This window comes from Suricata suricatta, chromosome 3, assembly GCF_006229205.1.
Source record: "Suricata suricatta isolate VVHF042 chromosome 3, meerkat_22Aug2017_6uvM2_HiC, whole genome shotgun sequence".
Lineage (NCBI taxonomy): Eukaryota > Metazoa > Chordata > Mammalia > Carnivora > Herpestidae > Suricata > Suricata suricatta.
The window spans coordinates 127007868-127029928 of NC_043702.1; the positions used below are offsets into that span (position 1 = coordinate 127007868).

A 22061-nucleotide genomic window follows, 5' to 3' on the forward strand; every position below is an offset into this window, starting at 1 on the left:
GGGCGGGGGGGGGGGGGGGCGCGTCAGCAGGGGCAACAGACTCCTTCAGCTCCGAATGTGCTGGCCACGGGTATCATGCTCTAGTTGGTAGGGGATTCAGAAGGCCTCACCAAGGGACCCATGTCGTTTGCCTTAGGAGAAGAGTCCCTGACCATTTTTGTGGACAAGCGGAAACTGAGCCGCAAGACAGAGACAGCAGGAAGTGCCCCTGTCATTGGGGGCGGTGGGAACAGCTCTGCCGTGTCCCTGGAGACCCTGCACCAGCTGGCAGCCTCCTACTTCATCGACAGGGAGAGCACACTGAGGCGGCTGCACCATATCCAGATAGCCACAGGGGCCATCAAGGTAAGGCACCTGCGACCTACCGGGAGGGGTGGGGGCAGACAGGCAGAGAGAAACCAAGGGGGAGGCTAGAGTCTTAGCTCCGAGTCAGTCAGGCCTGACTGATGGATGTGGGAAAGAAGCTTCCTGATATTAGGCACAACCATCCCTAAAAGGCGGCCCAGGTCTTGACTTGCACAGCAGATAGTCATGTAGCTTCTACTGTGAGGCAGTCTCCGGCCTAAAGACCGTTGGTAGAAAGGTAGACAAAGTCCTTATTCTGCAGAGGTTATGTTCTAGTGAGGGATGAGGATATTAAACAAGTCAAAGCAAAGTCATCTTAGATAAAGATAGAAAAGAGAGAGTCATAAGGTACAGATTTCCTGGGGTGAGAGAAAGGAGTAGCTAATATTAGCCAGATTGGTCCAGGGAAGGAACTTTGAGTTGAAACATTGAGGCTGCCGTCTGAATGATCTGAGGGAAGAGTATTCAGACAGCAAGAACAGGAAGTGCTGGGGCCCCGAGGCAGCAACCGGCTTGGTGCCTTGGAACACAGAGAAGACTGTTGTGACTACAGTAAGGTGAACAAGAAGACACTATACAAGACGAGGTTCGGAAGTAGACTGGAACCAGATTACATGGCCATGATAAGGAATTTTAATATGTCAAAGTGCAATGAAAAACACCCAGAGAGTTTTAAGCAGAGGAGTGATATGATCCCATGAGTGTTAGAAAATGATCAATAGTTGCTACAACATTAATAACCATAAACTCCATCCTGTCTTCTCTACTTATGTGTAGTGGGATTCTAGGAAAACTCATATTGAAATAGGGAAGAGAAGACAATGATGATACTTGAGAATGCTGGATTATTTTCTTCTAAATATAAAGTTAAGGTGGCGGTATGGTCAGTCTTATATCCTGCTTTCATCACACCCCAAATTTAGAAAATTTTGTTCATTTATTTATTGATTCAGTAGATATTTATTGAACACCTATTATGAGTCAGGTACTGCTCTGGGTACTGAGAATCCCAGAGTGAACAAAACATGTAAAATTCCTGCCCTCAAGAAGCTTAAATTCTAGTGATGGAGACATAATGAATTAAATATATAATATCAGATGGGATTGATGGTATGAAGAAATGGAGGCAGGCAACAGGATAGAGAGGGGTGAGAACACTGCACTTTAGGGAAGATCTGTGTGAAAAAAGGCTGAGTAAGCCGAGATCTGAATGAAGAGGGGAGGGGTCTACATAGCTATCTTGAGTGAGAGCAGGTGCAACTGCCCTGAAGTGGGAGTGTGCATGTTATGATCTAGAAACACTGTGTAAGATAGCTGGAGTAGGGTCAAAAAAAAAAAAAAGGTGAAGTGGGAGGTGAGGCTACAGAGAAAATTTTACCCCCACCCCTGGCAGTAGATTGCCTGAGACAGGGGTCAATAAAGATGTTAAGATCATGAGGACATTACTGATCAGGAAGAGAGGAGAAAGCGGGATCCTGGGGACGGATGCAGTGACTATCGCAGTGGTCAAGGGAGGAAATAATGGTGGCTTGCTCAGACAAAGCTGGCTCTATCGAGGTAGGTAGTCAGAAGTTGGCAGATGCAGGATATATTTTGATGGTAGGGCCTACAGGCTTGGCTAATAAATTAGAAGAAAGGAATCAAGATTAACTGCAAGAGTTTTGGCATGAGCAGCGAGATGAACAGTGATTGCATTTACTGAGAAGGAGAGCACTCGGGGCAGTGCCATTCTGAAAGAAGCAAATCAAGAGCTTGGTTTTAGACACAGTGAACTTGACATTCCTATTAGACATCCAAGTAGAGGTGTCTAACAGGCAGTTGAATATAAACACTAGGATTCAGAGAGGTCATCATTGGAGACATAAATTTGGCATACAAATGTATACACACGTACAGTTGGTATTTAGTATCGCGGGAAAGGATGAGATGAGATCACTTGAGTGGACGTAGCTGGTAGAGCAGCCCTACGGCAGAGCTGTGCAGCACATCTATATTCAGGAATGGGGAAGAGGAGAAGGGTCCAACAGAGAAGGCGGACACCAGGCAGAAAGGTATGAAGGGAACCAAAGTCCTATCACAAGACCGCACAAAGCATGTGTTTCATAAAAGGAGGAGCAGACAACAGTGTTAAATGCTGTTGAACAGTCAGAGAATGGGCCTTCAATCTGGCAACATGGAGGTGACTAGCAACCTAGATAAGAGTGGTTTCGGTGTCATGACAGGTACGAAAGGCTGAGTGCAGAAGCTTCAAGAGAGAAGGCAAAGTGAGGAATCAGAGGAGTAGAGACAATTCTTTAAGGGTTTTGTAAAGGCAAACAAAAAATGGATGATAGCTGGAGAGTGGTGTAAGGTCAAGGGAGGTGGAATTTTTGTTTTTAAGATGGGAGGTATTCAAGAATCTTGGCACACTGATTGAAACGATTCAGGAGAGAGGGAGAAAATGATGATGCAGGAGTGATAGGAGACAATTTCAAGAGCAATTGGGCAGGCGGGAGGGGTGGCTCTTACATAGGAGCCTAAACATCTCATCCTTTGTAGTAGGAGGCATTCAAGTGCACAGGGCACATGCAGTAGGATGTAGGTGTGCGGGGGGAGGGCAGTGCGGTTATCCTCTTCTGATTGATCCTATTTCCTCGATTACACAAGAAGCAGAGTCCTTGGCTAGAAGGAAGGAGAAGGAGTTAGTGAGAAAAGAATGTAGGAGATAGTTTCAGAAGAGTAGGAGTTAGGTATTTTTTTTTAAAGTTTTTCTAGCGTTTAATTTATTTTTGAGAGACAGAGACAGATCATGAGCAGGGGAGGGGCAGAGAGAGAGGGACACACAGAATTGGAAGCAGGCTCCAGGCTCTGAGCTAGCAGTCAGCACAAAGCCTGATGCGGGGCTTGAACCCACGAGCTGTGAGATCATGACCTGGTTCGAAGTTGGACACTCAACCAACTAAGCCACCCAGGCACCCCGGAGTTAGGTATTTTAATGGACTAGATAAATATTGTAGGTTGTCAGGCAGCACTGAAAGCCCATTTGTGACCCATGGTCATAATTATAACATGTGACCACTCAGCATAGCTGTGAGTTTTATCAGCTACATTTGGTACTTCAAGTACAGGCAGGCATGGAGTAGGTGGAGAGTTGGATTGAACAGAAATGTGTGTGTGTGTGTGTGTGTGTGTGTGCGTGCACGTGCAAGATAAACAAAAAAAGCAGGGGAGTTGAGAGTACACACAAAGCCGTGATTATAGTGATGCACCAAGGGATTTGAGACCGTTGAGGGATGGTAGGAAGTGAAAAGTTGGTTAGGTCAAAAGATTGGAAGTCTAAGTAGGTATGATGACTTGTTAGAGGGAAGAGACTGGGGAAAGTGCCACAGTGTGATGATTTATGTTGTGATTGGAGAGAGAGTGCAATTAGTGAAACAAATCAGGATCTGGACATGGCCATGAGTGCAGGTGGCTAAGATGGGACTGGAGGACAAGATGAATGGAGAGGGGAGATGACTAGGGACCTGGGAGGCCAGGGTATTAAAGGGTTTTCTACATGGACGCTGAGGTCGACTGGAGAGATACAGATCTTGTGTAAAAAAGAGATGGTGGTAAGCAAGCTTAATACTGGAAATCCTCAATGAGTAAAGGGGACCAACAAGAAAAATAGATAGCAACAAGGAGGGGGCATGGGTCATAAAGTCCTGACGGCTCTGGCTTCAGTGGGGCCAGAGATGGCTGGGTGGGGTGGGGGAGCAGTGCTCAGGATAGCACAGTGGCAGACCCACCCTCTCCCGTGCCAAGCAGCGTGAGGGGTGGGAACACAGCCAGCCTCTGCTGGGGAAGACTGAAAGGGAACCTCTGTTTTCAGCATCTTCTGGGCTGTGCTTAATGCAGAAAGGTGAAGCAGATTCTTGAGGGGAGATCAAGGTTATGGAGGACCTTGCTGAAGACAGATCATGAGACCGAGAGAAAGCATGATGGAAGTTACCTGGAGAGATTAGGGGATGTACAGTGTCAGGAGTGGAAGTCTGAGACAGGACAGTGGCTGAAGGTAGCCGGGATTTAGGGTACATTTGGGAGTCTGGTCTCTAGGCAGCTTAAAATGATGAAAGAAGACTATTAGTAGCATGGGGTGGGCTTTACCAAGAACTCTGGGGAGGCCTCTTTCCCCCTTCAGTCCTGTAGTGAGTGGGCTGTGTTGAAGCTGGAGAAGAACTGGTCTTCTCTGGAAATGAAAGGTGGCTCTGGGTCAACAATTCAAAGGTCCCATTAGTGTTCTTTCCTATCCTTTGACCTGACCAACTTTTCACTTTCTACCCACCTTCATGGCCTCATTCGCCTCACTGTTTGCCTAACTTAGACTCCATGGTCTGCCACAGTAATCACTGCATTGGATATATCTTCAACTTGCCCCTCACCACCTCTGATGTCCATGTCTTCCCCTTTATTCAGGACCTCATCAACTCTTGCCCAGTTTTCTTGTGTTGTCTTTTTAACTAGTCTTCCCGGCTCCATTCTCAGGTCTTCTCCCATATTCACCCTCTCTGCTGCCTGCATGAGTGCAGAGCATCACCCTGTTTAAGGGACTGTGCCCCAGCCATGGTGACAGTGAGACAATGAAAAGACATAGGATTGAACCCGAGAGTCTTTGCTGTGCTATTGCTCATGGTGGGCTGTGAGTAAGGTTTAACCGACTGAGCCACCCAGGCGCCCCTAAGTGGGCTGTGAGTAAGGTACCTAATTCCTCCGAACCTTAGTCTTCTCATCCTTAAAACTGTCCAATAATTATTTTTCACCTTGAAGGATTTCTGTGAGGATCAAAAGAAAAAAATAGAATGCATGAGCCACAGCACAAATGGAGCTTGAGGAAGAATAATTCCTCTTACCAAAACCGTAAAGCCACTGAAGAGTATCCCTATGGTTCTTTTGTCTCTTCTCAATGTGATTCCCCCATCAACCCCTCACTAACAATTTCTATCACGTGGGCCTGTCTGTTAGTCTTTTTAAAAAAATGTTTGTTATTTTGAGAGAGAGAATGAGTGGGGGATGAGCAGAAAAAAAGAAGAGAGAGAGAGAGAGAGAGAGAGAGAGAGAGAGAGAGAATCCCAAGCAGGCTCCACACTGTCAGTGCAGAGCCAGATATGGGGCTTGATCCCATGAACTGTGAGCTCACAGTTCAAAATCAAGAGTCGACTCTCAACCAGTGGAGCCACCCAGGTGCCCCACTAACTACTAGTCTTTATTCAAAGCACCTGCTGTTTGCTTTGCTTGTCTGTTTACCTAAGTGTCTCTCCCCACCCTTCTTCGCTCAAGTCAAAAAGGTTACTCTTGGGAAGCCTTTCCTGAGGTAGTTAAATGCTCCCCTTTGGTGTATCAAGCACATGCGTCTTTTATAAGGCTTATCATTTGAACTATATTTGCTAGCTAACATGAGGTCCTTGGGGGACGGGTTCTTATTCATCTTTGGTTCCCAGTAAAAATACAGAGCATATTCCATTATGGGTAATGAGTAAAAGTTTGTTGACTGACTGCCTGAATGAGTCACTGACCCTGTTTTCCTCATAGGTTAGGCTCTTTTTAGTGTGTGTACAAGGTATATAAAAATGTCTAGTTGAAAGAAACAAAGCTACTCCAGGTCACTTGAGCATAAACGTGGTTTATAAAGAGGACTATGGTGAAGAATATCACAGATCTCCAGGGACAAGACACTAAATGTAGTCCAGACACTTGGGTCTTATAAAATGGCACTAAGACTCCCAGGTTATCCCATTTCTTATTAGAACACGTCATCTGCTTCCCCTTCTAGCTTCTCTTCCAAGTTGTTTCCTTTGTTTTTTTCCCTAGCCCTTTCTGTATGCCAATGACTGCAGCTTACATTTAGCTCTGCCTTGCTCTGGAGCTGACTCTGGCCCAGACTGAACACTGTTTTCTCTCTCAGCTGGTGCCACTGGGGCGGGGACCACTCTTGTTCATCTTTATGTTCTCAGTTCCTGGCACTTAGTAGTGCTTGATGATTAATCTGAATTTAAAGGGGCTCCACCATCACCCTTTATCAGTACCACAGTTCTCACTTCTCTGCAGGCTAGTTTTATTCAGGGTCCACTTTAGGCCAATATAAAGAGTCCAATATATACTCCCCAATATGGCTTCCTGGGCTCATCTCTTTGGCAACGTCTGCAGGTGGCAGAGTGAGAGGTGGGAAGGTACCCAAAGCCACATCTATTCTAGTGCCTGTGGGTGCATTTTCCAGAACTAGAGCCACTGCCACCTCCACAGACATGGGGCCACCATCTTTGGAAGGCTCTTTTTAGAATGGAATGTGAGAGAATAATTCATCTTCCACTCAGCTGATTACCCTGGAGTTTTTCTCTGTTGAAGAGTGCAACGTGCTCTCTCCATGGGATGCAATTCAGAGACACATGAGAAAATGGGATTTTCTCCTACCTCCGCTCCTCCAGGTCCTCATCCTCACGTAACTTAGTGGGTGGGCTCTAGAGAACCATGTGACCTGTCCAGGAACACACGGCTAGACTAAGGAGCACCGGGAGGTCTGGGCACCCTATCCCACCACCGTGCTCACTGGTGCTCGCCTGCCCATTTTATCTGAATGTAAATTGTTCTACCAGAGACCATTTCTTTGTTTGATCACACTTATAGATCCACATAGCAAGGGCCAGCAGGCTGGATGCCTCCCACAGTGCATCCCTGCTAGCTGGCACCCCTCTGTTGGGGCTGTAGCCCCTGCCACCCACTTCCCTCTACTGAACGTGCCTGTGCAGCAGCAGAGCTGGCTTGCAGCGCTGTCATTACTCTGCATCGAGGTGGGTGGCATGAGGGGCCCTGCTCAGCCTTGGGGAAGGGAAAATCCTCCACAGCCTATCTGCCTGTTCTTATGTCTCTAAGCGGGTGTGCTCTTACTTTTTCCCCTCGTTAGCCACCTCTTTTCACTAACATGGAGAGAGAAGCATCCTGTCCCCTTTTGTCTGTCTGACACTTTCCTCTGAGACCCCACTAAACAGCTCACTCTGCTGTAAGGTTGACCCTGATCAGTGCACATCTCCAGTACAGGATTTGTCGCATTCCATTCCAGCTGTGCGCATCCCCACTGCCACCTCCCCACACCACAGGTGTGGCCATAGTAGGGGCTCTGCAGCTCACGCGCTGCTCCCTCACAGAGGTTGGTGTGCGGTGAGGCACTCAGTAAGATGCTTGGTAGGTGAAGGCGGACTGCTCCGTTTAGTGGGAAACAAACTTGCTCAAGGGAGAAGGCTTGGGATCGAGTTTCAGTCTTGGTACTCCCCATTTCTCTGACCTTGAGAAGTCAGGGAACCCCAAGGCATGAAGCACTGGCTACTTGACTCACCCGGACCCAGGGCTTACCTTCAGCTGACAGGACTACGGCAGCTATTCAAATATTAAACCACTTTCATGCCAGCTGGGCAACAGTCTTCACCCAATCACCTGGTGCCTTCATAACCACCCCATCCCTCCCTCGGAGCCCCCAGCTCTCCCCTTGATGGTAACCAAACAGTGAATGGACCTCAGGAGGTTTCCAGAACCGCTGACACCTCTTCTGACAAATCCACACACTCCTGTCTTGCATGCTGATTAATACTGTGAATCCCACCCCTGTCTCTGCCATGGGGTAGGGGTGACACCCAATGACATAGTTCACATGAAAACCCTTCGCAGATTGTAAAGGGCTGAATATATACACGATACCTCCTGTCCATGATGCCTGGGAAGGGATCAGAACCGTTAAGCAGAGAGCCTGTTCTCATTTGTAGCTAGCCCTCTACTTAATTGAAGTCTGGGGAAGGACTTGGTTTGATATGTTCCAGAGTTTACTGAAAAGAGCCCACACAAAAGTTCAGGTGGGTCCCAGGATGGCGAAAAGGAGTGGTTCTCACAAAGCATCCTTAAAAAGACTTGTCTGAATTCTTCAGTGCACAGCCTGGGACTCAATTTGCAGCTCTTTTAAGCACACAGGCCATCAGCTGTGCTCGCCCTGCCCAGCCCTATCGCTCACAATTAGAAGCCCATTTCTGTCCCTCTTAGCTTTGTAGGAGTCCCCCTAGGTAGGATAAGAGCAGTGGGGACAAAGCGCAGTGGCGGGGGGAGAGCAGGCTCACTGGAATGAGTGTTCGCACAGTCTAGTATTTATGGAAAATTGGATGTGCTAATGAACCTGAGATCCATCTGGGCTTTCTGAAGGCAGGACAGTCTCTGTCAACAGACCAATTAGCACACAATTATTTCCCCTTTCTGAAAGCTTATCTGAGATGCTCTTTGAATGTGTGCGCCTGAGTGAACTGCACTTTCCATTACCTCTATGGTCCTTTTTTGTAATCTGCCAAAGCTGTCTGCCTCTGCTACTGAGAAAACACAGGGTTCTCTGGACTAGCCCTCCAGAGACTGGTACTTTCATCAGTTGGGGGAGGGGCCCTTTGGGCAATCCTGCTTATCAAGTCAGTGCCCAGGCAGTATCTGTAAGAGGACCCTCTCCAGCTCTCTGTCCCCTTCCCATCTCCTTATATCTCTAAGGTGACAGAGGTGATTCAAGGCAGAACAGCAGTGGAAAGAACAATGGCATTGGGATCTAATGTAATCTGAGTGCCTTCCTCACTCTTGGAGATGTGGCTTGCCTCCTTCCCTCTTAGGTAATGGGCATGGGGCTCACAGTCTTTGTCTCTTCTTCATGCCAGTCTGCATGCCACAATTAACAAAGGGAAGCTACCCACGTCCTTTCAATGACTTATCTATTTGATTGTCCTCTTGCGGAACTGACCTTTGGGAGTAGCCAAGTAAGGTCAGAAAACCGCATCAGGCCCACAATACCGCACAATATGGTGGTGGGGGTGGGGGGGAAGCCGATGGACTGGCGCTACGTAGGTAGAGATTGTGGTGACACAGTGGCTGTTCTCTGTTACTTATCCTCCTTTGGGGGTCACCCCTCTCCTCCATAAGGCATGTAGCTCCATCCTACCTGGACTTGATGCTGGTGAGCAACCAGCTCAGGAGTGGGTGGATGGAAAAGCCAGTGCAAAACTCAGTGGTGGGGTGGCCAGCTTAGCTGGAGGCGGGGACAAGCAAGTGTCCTAAAGACCGAAACCACCGCCATCCCACCCTGCCCTTCAGTCCCCCACATCCAAGAAGACCTGCGCTAGTGCTCGGCCAAGGCTCCTGTTACAGGGATGCCTACACCTTAGAGATAAAGAAGACTCGCCTGGAAGGAAGCCTGGCTCTGCCTCCCCACCACAGTTTGACAGCTAGCCAATCACCCGCTCGCTCTGTACAGAGACGTGTTTCGGCACCTGGTGCCCGCCTGTGGAGGGAGGCAAGCACACATCTAACAGCCTGAACACTGGGATTAGAGAAACATGTTCTACTTGTCTGCAAACTCCTTATGGCAGTGACTGTGCCTGACTCACTCAGTGTGAGTTCTGGATGCTCCTTGCATATTTGTTAAATGAGTAAATGAATGAGTGAGAGAGTGTATGAATGAGTTGAATGAATCCTAGCCCTGCAGGTAACTAGCTGTGTGATCTTGAATAAATCACTTACCTCATCAGGCCATGGTCTCCCCATCTGTAATATTAGGGTACTGTGATCTCAAGTCTATACAGTTTGTTTTGCCCTGTGTTCATGTTCTCAACAGAGGACGGATCACTAAGCTATTTTGGATGAACTGCTCTGTTTACACTTGTTTTTAGAAGTGATGTCTTCCAAAGGGGCTTGACTCACTTTATTTTCTGCAGTCCTCTGATGTGCCCTCACAGGGAACAGGAGAGACACTGACTGGAGTCCTAGGATTCAAAAAATGAGATCCTGTTTCAGCTGCTTACGGCTCTGTGGCCTGGCACACTGTAACTCTTGGAACCTTGGTTTGCTTCTTTGGAGCGTGACGGCAGTGGGACTTCTGCGAGTCTCTGCAAGGGTTAGGGGGGATGACCCTGGAGGATGACCTCAGCAAGTGCAGAGAGGCGGTTCCTGCCCCTGTCATGGACCTGGTCCCATTCTTCATTCAGGCTAGATTTTGCTGCTCTTTGTGTGCCGTGTGTTAAGCCGCCCCTTCTTGTCTGTCTGTAATTACTCCGTTTTCTCCTCGTTCTCTCTGCCTTCCCCTCCATCCCCATTCATCCTCCGTGGCTCACCTCTTCCATGAGACCTTCTCAGACTGCATTCCCTCACAAGGATCTCTCCAGTGTCTCTCCCTACTGTATTTCTAGTCCGTATCAAACCATCTCTCACTGAATTACTCTGTTCCAGGAGTATTTTTTAAAACTAAATATACCAAGTCCTCTTTTAAAATGTCATTTACACTTTGCTCTTCACCAGGTGACTTCACCTGTAATTTGTAGGGCACTAGACACGTACAGCACGCACTTCGGAGCCTGTGTGTTGTAGCCCAAGGTAACCCTTCTCCGTTCTCTCCGAGTGCTTTCCTTCCCTTTTCCTTTGCACTTATCTTTATTATTATTTTATTTTATATTCCTGTATAGCTAACATACAGTATCATCTTAGTTCCAGGTGTACAACAGTGATTCAGCAAGACCTCTACTTACCTTTAAGGACCAGCTCAGCTGAGTCTCCTCTGCTCCTTCTTCCCTTGTGTTCCCTTTGTTCAGAGCTCTGTTGTCCTCGGCACTCATGACACATGGCTTCCACTCCCCGTGGACGCGTCTCTGCCAGTTGCATGTGCAACCTGCCTTTCCCACAGGCTGTAGTTTCCTGGAGGCCATGGCATATAACTTGTGCATCTCTGTACTCATCTTTCCACCCCCCACAGCCTGGAACACACGATACATTCTCTAACAGATTAAGAATCCACTGTGTGCCAGGCTCTGTGTGAATCGCTGTTGACAACATGGTGAACAAAATAAATATGGGCTTACCGCTGTGGAGCCTCTGGTGTGTGTGGGACCCAGACTCTCAGCCCATGTCCTCAGAAAAGGATGGAAAACTGCAGGTCGTGTGCCTGCTGCAGGGCACAGGTGTCTGCAGTGAGGACAGGTCAGCGGTCCCAGGGCCGACTCCGTGCAGATCTCCGGGAAGGGCGTTCTGTGAACGCTCAATGCAGTGTACGGAATTGAACCGTGGCTGCCCAATAAATACTCGTTGATGGGTTGATTGGTTGTTGGCAAAGCTTTCAGAGATCCTGAGAAGAAAGGGCCGCAGGTCCCCGTCATTCTTCTTGTGGACTTATTTCAGTGCATTTAAAGCTCCCCATTTTTCATCTTATATTTTAAAAACATCAGGGAAAAACTGATAGGCCAACTTTATAATATTTTAAAATGATTCTGTGGTGTTTTGGAATATTACATGGCTATAAGAGTTTATGTATATTTAATACGCTTATTAAAATATGCAGTAAGCCCATGGCTGATTTTCTCTAAGGACGTCTCAGTGCCGAGGTGGGACTTAAATGTTTAATACTAATAATAATACTCATAGCTCATATTTCTCTAGTGCTTTTCATCTTTGGGATCCCTAAAGCCTGTGAGCACCACGTCGAGTGGAGGCAGCTGGGCTGGCCAGCCGGCTGACGGCATCCACATCTGGTCTCCTGTCTCCCTCTGGGGGAGGGAGGGGGGGACTCAAGCTTAGAGGTCCAGCTTCCTAAGCCTACATTGAATTTTCTCTTCCTAGACGCAAATCCCCTTCAGCCCTCTCTGAAAGCCTCCCACTGTGTGCCCCTGCCTCCGATACTCAATGTTAGAACAAGGAAGAAAAGTGGCTTGCTGCTCCCAGGGGTGGGGAAACACATGCTGTTCTCTGGCTGGCCGAAGACAGGACACCGAGCCTGCGACTGGATGGCTGGAGCGGGAAGCGTATAGGGATGGTCTCCAATCCAAATGGGAGGGTATCTAAATCCACCCTGTGCCCTCCTTCTCTAGGTCACAGAGACCAGGACCGGCCCTCTGGGCTGCAGCAACTACGACAATCTGGACTCAGTCAGCTCTGTCCTGGTACAGAGTCCGGAGAATAAAGTGCAGTTACTGGGTAAGCTGTACCGCGATGGGTGTCACACTTTTCACACTGGGTGAAAAACCCAGAGAACCAAGAAGCAGGGAAAAGCCCTCTGTGCCTCATTTGGCTAAACCCTTCTCTCTTTTTTTATGTTTATTTATTTTTGAGAGAGAGAGAGAGAGAGAGAGGTGTAGAGTACAAGCAAGGGAGGAGCAGAGAGAGAGGGAGACACAGAATCCAAGTCAGGCTCCAGGCTCTGAGCTGTCAGCACAGAGCCCGACATAGGACTCGAACTCACAGACTGTGAGATCATGATCTGAGCTGAAGTCGAACACTTAACTGACTGAGCCACCCAGGCCCCTCTGACTAAACCCTTAAGACAAGAGCTATCAGGAGCTCTGGGACCTGTATTTAACAACTTTCCCTCTTTCTTTTGAGAAAACTTCTGACATGGTTTACCCTGCACCTGAGACCACTGTTCGCACACTCCATGTCCAGACCCCCCCACATCACAGTCCTCCCCAAGACCCAGCCAGTCACTGTCCTACAGCAGTAGCACATTCATCCTCCTATGTCTTGGTCTAGTTTGATCCCCTCTGTTGCCCAGAGAATGCTTTGCTTTGTCCTGAGGGCACAGTCAGTCTTCACAGATGGTTATGGCCCCCCATAGAGCTTTACACACTATGGGACCACTGGCTACCCTGAGAGTGGTCCCTACTCTCTGACTGGCCTGTAATTGTCCTTGGGGGGTGGGTGAGGGATCAAAGCCAGGAGAAGAGTTTGAGAGGAATGGGAGCCTCCATCAGAGACAGAACTAGCTAAAACACGCTTGCCCACAGCAAGGCAACAGGACAGGTGAGGAGAGGTCAGGATGCTCAGCTCCTGCTGTCTCCCCGCTACCCCCACAAGTATCCTAGGGGCCGGGCTATGCAAACTGATTCAGACAGAGCTGTTTGGCAGTCAGAAAAGTTCATTTTTCCTGAGGCCTAACGGAATTGGACTCTGTTTAAGATATTATTGTCTTGGTATTATAAAATCAATAGCCCTCACCCAGGATCTACGATTACAACTTCCAGGCAACCTGAGCCAGATGCAGCCCATCAGTGCTTTTGGAATCAAGGAATATATAATAAAAAGGAGTAGAAGACTGCTTTATTTAGAGCCCCCTAACCCAATTAGTGTCCCTCTTCTCTGTCCCTAGATGGGCTGGGCTTGTGTCTGGAAATTAGCGATGAGTGAAGTTCGGAATGTCTGGTGGTTCATTTGGAATAGTTTATGCCATTTAATTTTATAGCCCATCACTCACGCAGACATTGCTCGGGGCACCTACTGTATAGCAGTGGGAAATGTTAAGGGGGGCAGAGGGAGGAGTGGGGGGGGAGGAGAGAAAGGACTTGGGCGGGTGCGTGCTGAAAGCAAGCATGTGGATGGGCTGTGCGGGTAGGGCCGCTCCAGTGCCACGCTGGGCACCACATCAAGAGAGGAAGATTTAGGAGCAGCTCAGATAGGAGGTGGATCTCCAACAGGAACAACGAACATCCACTGGCCCTGCCGTGCTATGTTCTGAGGTCCGCGGAGACTAGGATGCATACTTTGGGCTCTCCGATTTCCTGCCAAGGACAAGGTCAAGGGTGTGATGAAAGAGAGCTGGCAGATATTTGAGGAAAGGGGAGCTCATCGTATCCAGAAGTTCTCATGTCCCTCACTCTCCTGGCACGGTCTCTCACAATGTCCCCACTCTGGGAGCCTCTTGCAGATCTGACCTTGAACCTGGCCCAGGCTGCATCCAAAGGCATGCCTGTCCTTCATTCATCCCTTGACATGCTTCCAGCAGCCACCATGTGTGGCTTGAAGCCAAACAGGGGTGTTTGCTGCTCCCAGTAAACTAATACCCACCACAGATGGGTAGGAAAACTGAAGCTTGGAGCAATTTCGTGGATTATATCCGAGATCAGATTTGCTAATTAGAAAAGAGAGCTGAGAGCCATTCCTGCCTACCCAGGCTTGACTGAACGTTCAAACCTCCGTAAGAGGCAAGCGTACTGAGGCAGGGCAGCCCATCCCAGTTATGCAGTATGACCTGATGGAACCGGGGCAGGGCGCGGGACCAGGCCAACACTACACTTACACTACGAGTGTAACTTGGGAGGGTCACTGTGGCCATTGGGCTTGGATTCTCAGTGTGGCCAGGGTGTCACCTGTGATTGTATCTGGAAAGCACTTGGTGTGGTGCCTGGCCACTACGTACCGACCCCACCTGTCTCTGCCTCTTGACCAGAGCAGGCTCCTCGGTTCTCAGGGGTACGGTGGGACATCCCGGGATGTCTGCTGCTCGTCTCAGTGAGGCCAGAAACAGGACGCCTATGTGAAGCAGAGCAAAGAGCCTATCAAGCCTTGATTCCTCCCCCGTGAGGGCTGTAAGCTCTTCTTTTATCTGAAACATCTTCCCGTTTCCATCCTAGAAATGCTGATGTATAGCCAATAAGGCCATTCATATGATATGCACGCTCTCAATTTGGCTGATGTGAGGGGTTCTCCTAAGCCTTGGGCTTTGATGCTCCTCATCTGCATTTTCAGATGGTCTCCCACCTGTCACTGGGGCAGCGGTAAGCTCTCGCCCAGTTGATTCCATAGGGTCAGGCCCTGGGGTGACCGTTCATGGGCCCAGAATTCCCAGCAAAACCCCAGCTGGGAATCTTCCAGCCTTGAGTGTGAGACACGGATTCTCCCTTGGTCCTTGCCCCACAATTCCCTGATGCGTCCTTTCCCTAGGCCTGCAGGTGCTGCTGCCTGAGTACCTGCGTGAGCGCTTCGTGGCGGCAGCGCTCAGCTATATCACGTGCAGCTCTGAGGGTGAGCTCGTCTGCAAGGAGAATGACTGTTGGTGCAAATGCAGCCCCACTTTCCCAGAGTGCAACTGTCCGGATGCTGACATCCAGGCCATGGAGGACAGCCTGCTGCAGATCCAGGACTCTTGGGTGACTCACAACCGGCAGTTTGAGGAGTCAGGTGAGCAGTCAGCCGGCCCACCTCTCCTCCCTGTCAATGGGACGTGGCTGTGAGGTGTGGGACTAGAACGTGGGGAACTCCGCTAGGATCCCGGCTCATCCGCTGCCTGTGTCCATGGCTCCTAGCAGGTTATATCATCACCTCAAGTCTCAGGTGCTTGTCATCTTGTTGTCTGTGCAAATGTATGTGATCCCTACCAAAGAGATGCTTCCTAAGGGCTAAGCTAACGTGGATCTATTTGGGGGTGTGGGACTTGCCTGGTTTGTTTGATATAGACTGCCTGCACACAGGTGCACAAGGAATATTTGCTGGATGAATGAAGTACATAGTTCTAGGAGGCACGGAGCACACACTAGTTCTGGCTGGCTACAAATACAGCTAGTATCAAGGTTACCTTGAGATCTAGATTTAGGGCTTGGTTTTGAATCCTTGCTCTGGGTTCTGGTTTGAATGTTTGTGTCCCCACCCTGCTCCCTACCCTGCAAATTCATAGGTTGAAAATATAATGCCCAGGGAGGTGGGGTCTTTGGGAGGTGACTAGGGATTAGTGCTCTTATAATGGAGGTCCCAGAGAGATCCTTCTTGCCTTCCGCCATGTGAAGACACAGTGAGAGGGGAGCCACACGCAACCCAGAGGGGGCCTTCCCCAGAACCTGACCGTGTTGGCATTCTGATCTTGGACTTCCAGCTCTTGAACTGTGAGAAATAAACTTACATTGTTTGCAAGCCATCCGGTCTGTGGTATTTTCTGAGGGCAGCCCCAGAAGACTGAGACACTGTCACTGACCAGCTTTGTGACCTCGTGTGAGCCATGCCGCTTCAGAATACCTCCATTCCTCCTCTGTAAAAGAGGGAAAGATAATAATAGGTGGATGGAAGGCTCATATGGGTTAATGTAGATAAAATTACTCTATAACTGTCTCTGCCTGATACACTCATACATTTCAACACTAAATGTGAGATAGTTATGTGGATAGATGTATCTCAGAAACATCACCTTGGGTAAAACAAAGTGAACATGAAAAAGGTTATATATTATATATACATATTATGGGACTATAATACTATGATATAATATTAAGTATAACACACATTTGATACTATTTATATGATGCTTAAAAACATACCAGCCAATACTTGCTATTTTTATAGATAAATATATGTGCAGAAAACATAAATATATAATGATAAAGAAAACGTCTAAGAGAGTGGTTACATCGAGACGGAGATGGAGGGGAAGTTTAGGGCCTTCGATTCCATATTTTCTTTGCAGAATTTCTCTAAAACAAAACAGAAAACTGAAGTAATGTGGGAAAATGGCTAAATCTAGTTGGTGGGCACATGGGAGTGTTTCCTGTTACTCCCTGTGCTCTTGTGTGACCTTAAATGTTTTATAAAAGAACTCTGTATATGCTAGCTGTTAATGTCATCATAGGTATGATTCTCCAACCACTGGGAAGGGGAAGAAGGGTATGAAGAACCAGGTGCTTGAGAAGTCAGAATGAGCGGAGGCCCTAGGCACTGACATTTCAAGTCTCAGACAACGGTAGTTGGTTGCTAAGCAGACGGTGGGAGTTGTGATGTTGGGATGAGTTCGATGATGCCTAATGTGGGGCATGACTCCGGGCACTCACCACTGTGCGTTACTGCTACTGAATACGTGAGGGCTATCTGGATCCCCATCAGGGGACAGTGGCTGCAGGTCCCAAATAAAAGCAGATCTGAGCATGAATTCAGCCCATGTGGTGGGAAGAGCTCAGACTTGCAGTAGGCAACACGGACAGGAAAGCATCTTGCTTCTGGATTAGCTACAGAAAGAATGGGTATCTGGCCCAGAGTTGAAGCTTGAAAGAGACAAAAGGTATTTCAGAGTCAGAAAGAAGGATGTGGAAACAGGAGTGGCTGGTCTCAGGGACTGGAAATTTCCTCAAAAGCTCTCTGAGCTGGGCGCTTAGTCTCCCTGGGTCCATGCATGCCAGCTGTGACTGCCTTCCGCCTTCCACAGGATGTTGTGGTGTTACCGAAGACCGGCCTGTGACAGTGTTGTGAATGATGTATAGGGAGGTATAAAGGGAGAAAGCAGTACACCCCAAGGTCACTGGCAAAAGCAGGAGCTCTGGCCTGCTTGGGTTGTGACGGGAAATCTGCTTTGAAATTCAGAAGCATATTAGGGACAGGAAAGATGGAAAAGAATCCTAAAGTTATATTTTATGGTATGTTAATTATTTTGCAAATAGAGTGGTTTAAAAGAAATCTATATAAGGCCCTAAGAGAGTGGATATGGAGCCCCCTTCCTCAGGCCGTGACCCTGGAGGCCCAGCTGGGTCTGGGGAGCGCCCTCCTGCCCCCCTAGGGTCTGTGTGACTCCCCCCCTCCACCGCCAGTTCAGCTCTGCGTCCTTGCCAACAGAGGAGTTCCAGGCCCTGCTGAAAAGGCTGCCCGAAGACAGGTTCCTGAACTCCACAGCCATCTCCCAGTTCTGGGCCATGGATACCAGCCTGCAGCACCGCTACCAGCAGCTGGGGGCCAGCCTCAAACTGCTATTCAAGAAGACCCACCGGATTGTCCGCCGGCTCTTCAACCTCTGTAAGCGCTGCCACCGGCAGCCTCGCTTCCGCCTGCCGAAGGAGAGGTGAGCAACGCAGCTGCAGGGCCCACACCTGGCACCTGCCCCTGAAGCTGCCGAGGCCGGGGGTGGGGAGAGGCCCTCTGTCCAACATGGCGGATCCGGCGGTGGGGACCCACATGAGGCCTTTGAGATTCTCTGCTCTCTTTGCCTGCTTGTGACTTATGTCTGACATCAGAGACAGGCTGATTTTACTTCTTATAAATTATAGTATATTCAAATGTTATTCTAATCATGCTCTAATTCTCACTCATTTCTATTTTAAGAAGTTCTTTTAGGAAACAAAGGGGTGGAGTTGAAGCTCACACACCAATTACATACGGTGAGAATATACACACATTGGATTGCTTCAAACAAGTGGTTCTGAGTCACAAAAGGAAAGGCAGCCGAGCACCCCCCCCCCCCCGCCCTCGGGAGCAGAGAGGGGCTGTGTCATCAAAGGCACTCACTCCTCCATCCACTAACATGCTCATTTATCCAACAAGTGTGCACTGCGTATCCTAATATTAAGCAGTGGGGGGGGGGTATTTGTTCACTGGGAAGATACAATAAATATATAGAAACATGAAAACCATAAAATGATAACTACGTGGCAGGCACTTAAATTCACATTCGTGGAACATAAATGAGAGGCATGGTCTAGTAAAGCGAAAGCCCGAGAGAGAAGTTACCTGGGAGAAGGAAGTCTCAGCCAGATCGTGTGGCAGGCGATGGAAATGGTGCGTTGAGACAGACCCTGGCAGGTGCGGAAGCGGCCTTGCAAGCCAAAGGTCGCGCTCACACAGGCACCTGTGAGAAGGGCAGCGTGAGTGGAGAGCTCAGACCAGCAGAGGCTTTGAGACGGGATGGTTTGTTTTGTTTTGTTTTGTTTTGTTGCTTTTCAAGAAATCACTATTAAATGCTTACCAAGAACCAGGAACGTCCTGGTTTCTCAGAATACGTTGGTGAATAATGCAGTGTTCCTGCTCTCCTGGCATCTGCGGAGAAGCCATCTGTGAACAGGGAAACAATAGACAATAATTTCCAATCCTGATCCCTGCTGTGGATTCTATAAAAACAAGCTGAAGTGATAGAGCGAGCGATCGGGTGGTTCTTTTGAACAGGGTGTCGCGAAGACCTCTTTGAGGAGATAGCGTAGGAGCTGAAGTATAAATCTAAAGAGGGAGCCAGCCGTAGACAGTTCCTCTTCTCGGTGGAAGAGTGGCAGAGCAGTGGGAATGGGAAGGATGGGGACGGTAAGTGGGGAAGCAGCGGACAGGACGTCGGGAAGTCTGGAGAGCTGGGGATTGGGTGATCTTATTTAAAAGGCTGAGAACGATGTTCGACGTTTTGGTACAGAGGATGCAGGAGATCTATATGCTTCTGAATAGCGAAGAAGGAGGTGGCACTTGGGCTGCTGCCAGTACAAGTCTGATGTCAAGTATTTCTGGTACTGATCCATCAGACGCTGAGCTCCCGGCCTTACTCGATCATTCCAAAGTGGTGCGGTAGGGGTTTCCATCATGCAGAAACTTGGGCTTTTATCTTTCTCATTACCTTCCCTGCCTATTAATCAATCTCCTACCCTCAGGGGAGACAGCGGTGTGTGGCTTCGTTGGACTCTGTATTCATTCTCACCTCCCTTCCCAAAGGTCCTTGCCCTACTGGTGGAACCGAATCCAGTCCCTCCTCTACTGTGGAGAAAGCACCTTCCCTGGCACCTTCCTGGAACAGAGCCACAGCTGCACCTGCCCCTACGACCAGTCTTCCTGCCAGGGCCCCATCCCCTGTGCCTTGGGCGAAGGGCCCGCCTGTGCCCACTGTGCTCCGGACAACAGCACGCGCTGTGGGGGCTGCAACGCGGGCTACGTGCTGGCCCAGGGGTTGTGCCGGCCAGAGGTGGCCGAGTCCCTGGAGAACTTTCTGGGGCTGGAGACAGACCTGCAGGACCTGGAGCTGAAGTACCTGCTGCAGAAGCGGGACAGCCGCATCGAGGTGCACTCCATCTTCATCAGCAACGACATGCGTCTGGGCAGCTGGTTCGACCCTTCGTGGAGGAAGCGCATGCTGCTCACGCTGAAGAGCAACAAGTACAAGCCTGGGCTGGTGCATGTGATGCTGGCCTTGTCCCTGCAGATCTGCCTCACCAAGAACAGCACCCTGGAGCCTGTCATGGCCATCTACGTCAACCCATTTGGGGGCAGCCACTCTGAGAGCTGGTTCATGCCCGTGAACGAGGGCAGCTTCCCCGACTGGGAAAGGACTAACGTGGATGCAGCTGCCCAGTGCCAAAACTGGACTATCACCTTGGGGAACCGGTGGAAGACCTTCTTCGAGACAGTCCATGTTTACCTACGGAGCCGAATCAAGTCCCTGGATGACAGCTCTAACGAGACAATCTACTATGAGCCCCTGGAGATGACCGATCCCTCCAAGAACTTAGGTTACATGAAAATCAACACCTTGCAGGTCTTTGGCTACAGCCTTCCCTTTGACCCGGATGCCATCCGGGACTTAATTCTCCAGTTAGACTACCCGTACACTCAAGGCTCCCAGGCCTCTGCCCTCTTGCAGCTCATAGAGCTTAGGGACCGCGTAAACCAGCTCTCTCCCCCCGGCAAAGTCCGGCTTGACCTTTTCTCCTGCTTGCTCCGGCATCGGCTCAAGCTGGCCAACAATGAGGTGGGCAGGATCCAGTCCTCCCTGAGGGCTTTCAATTCCAAGCTGCCAAACCCTGTGGAGTATGAGACAGGCAAACTCTGTAGCTAATGGGGGCCCCACTCCAGTGCTGGGCAGGGAGGTGATCCATGAATCCAGGGTGCAGAGATCACCCAAGCCCTCACCTTAGTGCCAACAGGGTTCTCCCTTGAGACTTTCCACACCCAGCCGACGGGACCTCAGGGCTTGGACCGAAGCAGGCAGGAGAGAAACGAACCACCGCTGCACACGTGCACACACACCACACGCGTGCCCACACACGCACATACACACACTCTTTCTCGCTCACACAGGGAGGCTACAACACAGCAGCCTCGAATCTGTCAGTTGAGTCGGTGCTTTCAAATGAATGCGGTTGAAGGAGAGGAGCCAAGGGAGAGATTAAGAAAGAACCAGCCAAACCATGAAAAATCAATCCTTAAAAAGTGATTCTGACCATTCAAGAAAGCAAGAGGGGGTGCGGGGGAAGGAACAGGAGCGGCTCCCCCTCCCCCACCGAGTCACTTTTGTATTCTTTTTAACCAGGTTTCTTAAAATGGCGTTGTTTTGTGATTCCCCCACCCACGTTGGTTCTTAACTTTTTGTATGCTGCCGCCTCTGTGCCCTCCCAGACACTGACTGCTTCTCCAGCCGGCTCCCCTGACACACTCAAGGTGACACCAACAGGGGACCGTAAGGGCAGGCAGGCAGGCTTGCTCTGCTCCCCACTCCCCCCTCTCTCCGGCCCCCTTGCTTCCTCGGCCCCTGACTTTGTTCCACGTTCCCCTCGTGGTCCAGCCGGATCTCCTCTTCCAACGGCACCCGTCCTGTCCAAGAAAGCAGCTCTGTCAAGTTAGCAAGAGACAATGTATAGGGAAATGTTCTTTTTTAACAACAAAACAAAAATATTTATTTTGTGATTGTTTTCTTTGTCAATCTGCTCCTGCCACATGAACATGAGTAAAAGTTGACCTGGTTTAATATATTTTCTTAAAAGACCTTTTTTAGGGGAAAACAGAAGAGAGAAAACAAAAGAAGAGTATGGTTCCCTGGGCTGCCTGAATTTTTTATTTAATTGCTCCGCGTGATGCATGGGCATCCCTGGATGGCAGGCATTGCTGTGGGGGAGGAGGGTTCATCCGTGTGTTTTCACACGCGGTTGCATGTCTGGCTTGCCTGGGGTGTGTGGGGTGGGGGTTGTTAAATGAAGAAGGGAGGGAGGTGGAACTCCCAGAGTTACCTGGCTACCGTCCCCAACCCCCCACCCCCACCCCTCGCCCCAGGAGTACTAACCCAAGGCCTACAGCCAGGACTCCTGGCTATCAGAGGAGTGATGAAGGTCCCTGGTCACACAGGGAGCTGTGGCCTTTGCGCTGGGCAAATGCCTGCTGAGGGAGGTGGGGGGGCCCCTCCTTGCTGACACTGCTGCGGGCATCAGGAGACTTTCCCATAG

General features: G+C 49.5%; 1 protein-coding gene across 1 annotated transcript in view; it reads left to right on the forward strand.

The window, feature by feature from the left end:
* The window catches only part of BRINP2 (BMP/retinoic acid inducible neural specific 2), a 114649-nt gene extending 93058 nt beyond the window's left edge, over positions 1–21591 (forward strand). Inside the window, exons 4-8 of the mRNA XM_029935126.1 lie at positions 137–345; positions 12225–12330; positions 15070–15306; positions 17716–17938; positions 19564–21591. Of these exons, the coding sequence (XP_029790986.1) occupies positions 137–345; positions 12225–12330; positions 15070–15306; positions 17716–17938; positions 19564–20680 (1892 nt within the window). The 3' untranslated portion in view covers positions 20681–21591. The remainder of the gene's footprint in view (positions 1–136; positions 346–12224; positions 12331–15069; positions 15307–17715; positions 17939–19563) is intronic.
* Positions 21592–22061: the final 470 nt, after the last annotated feature.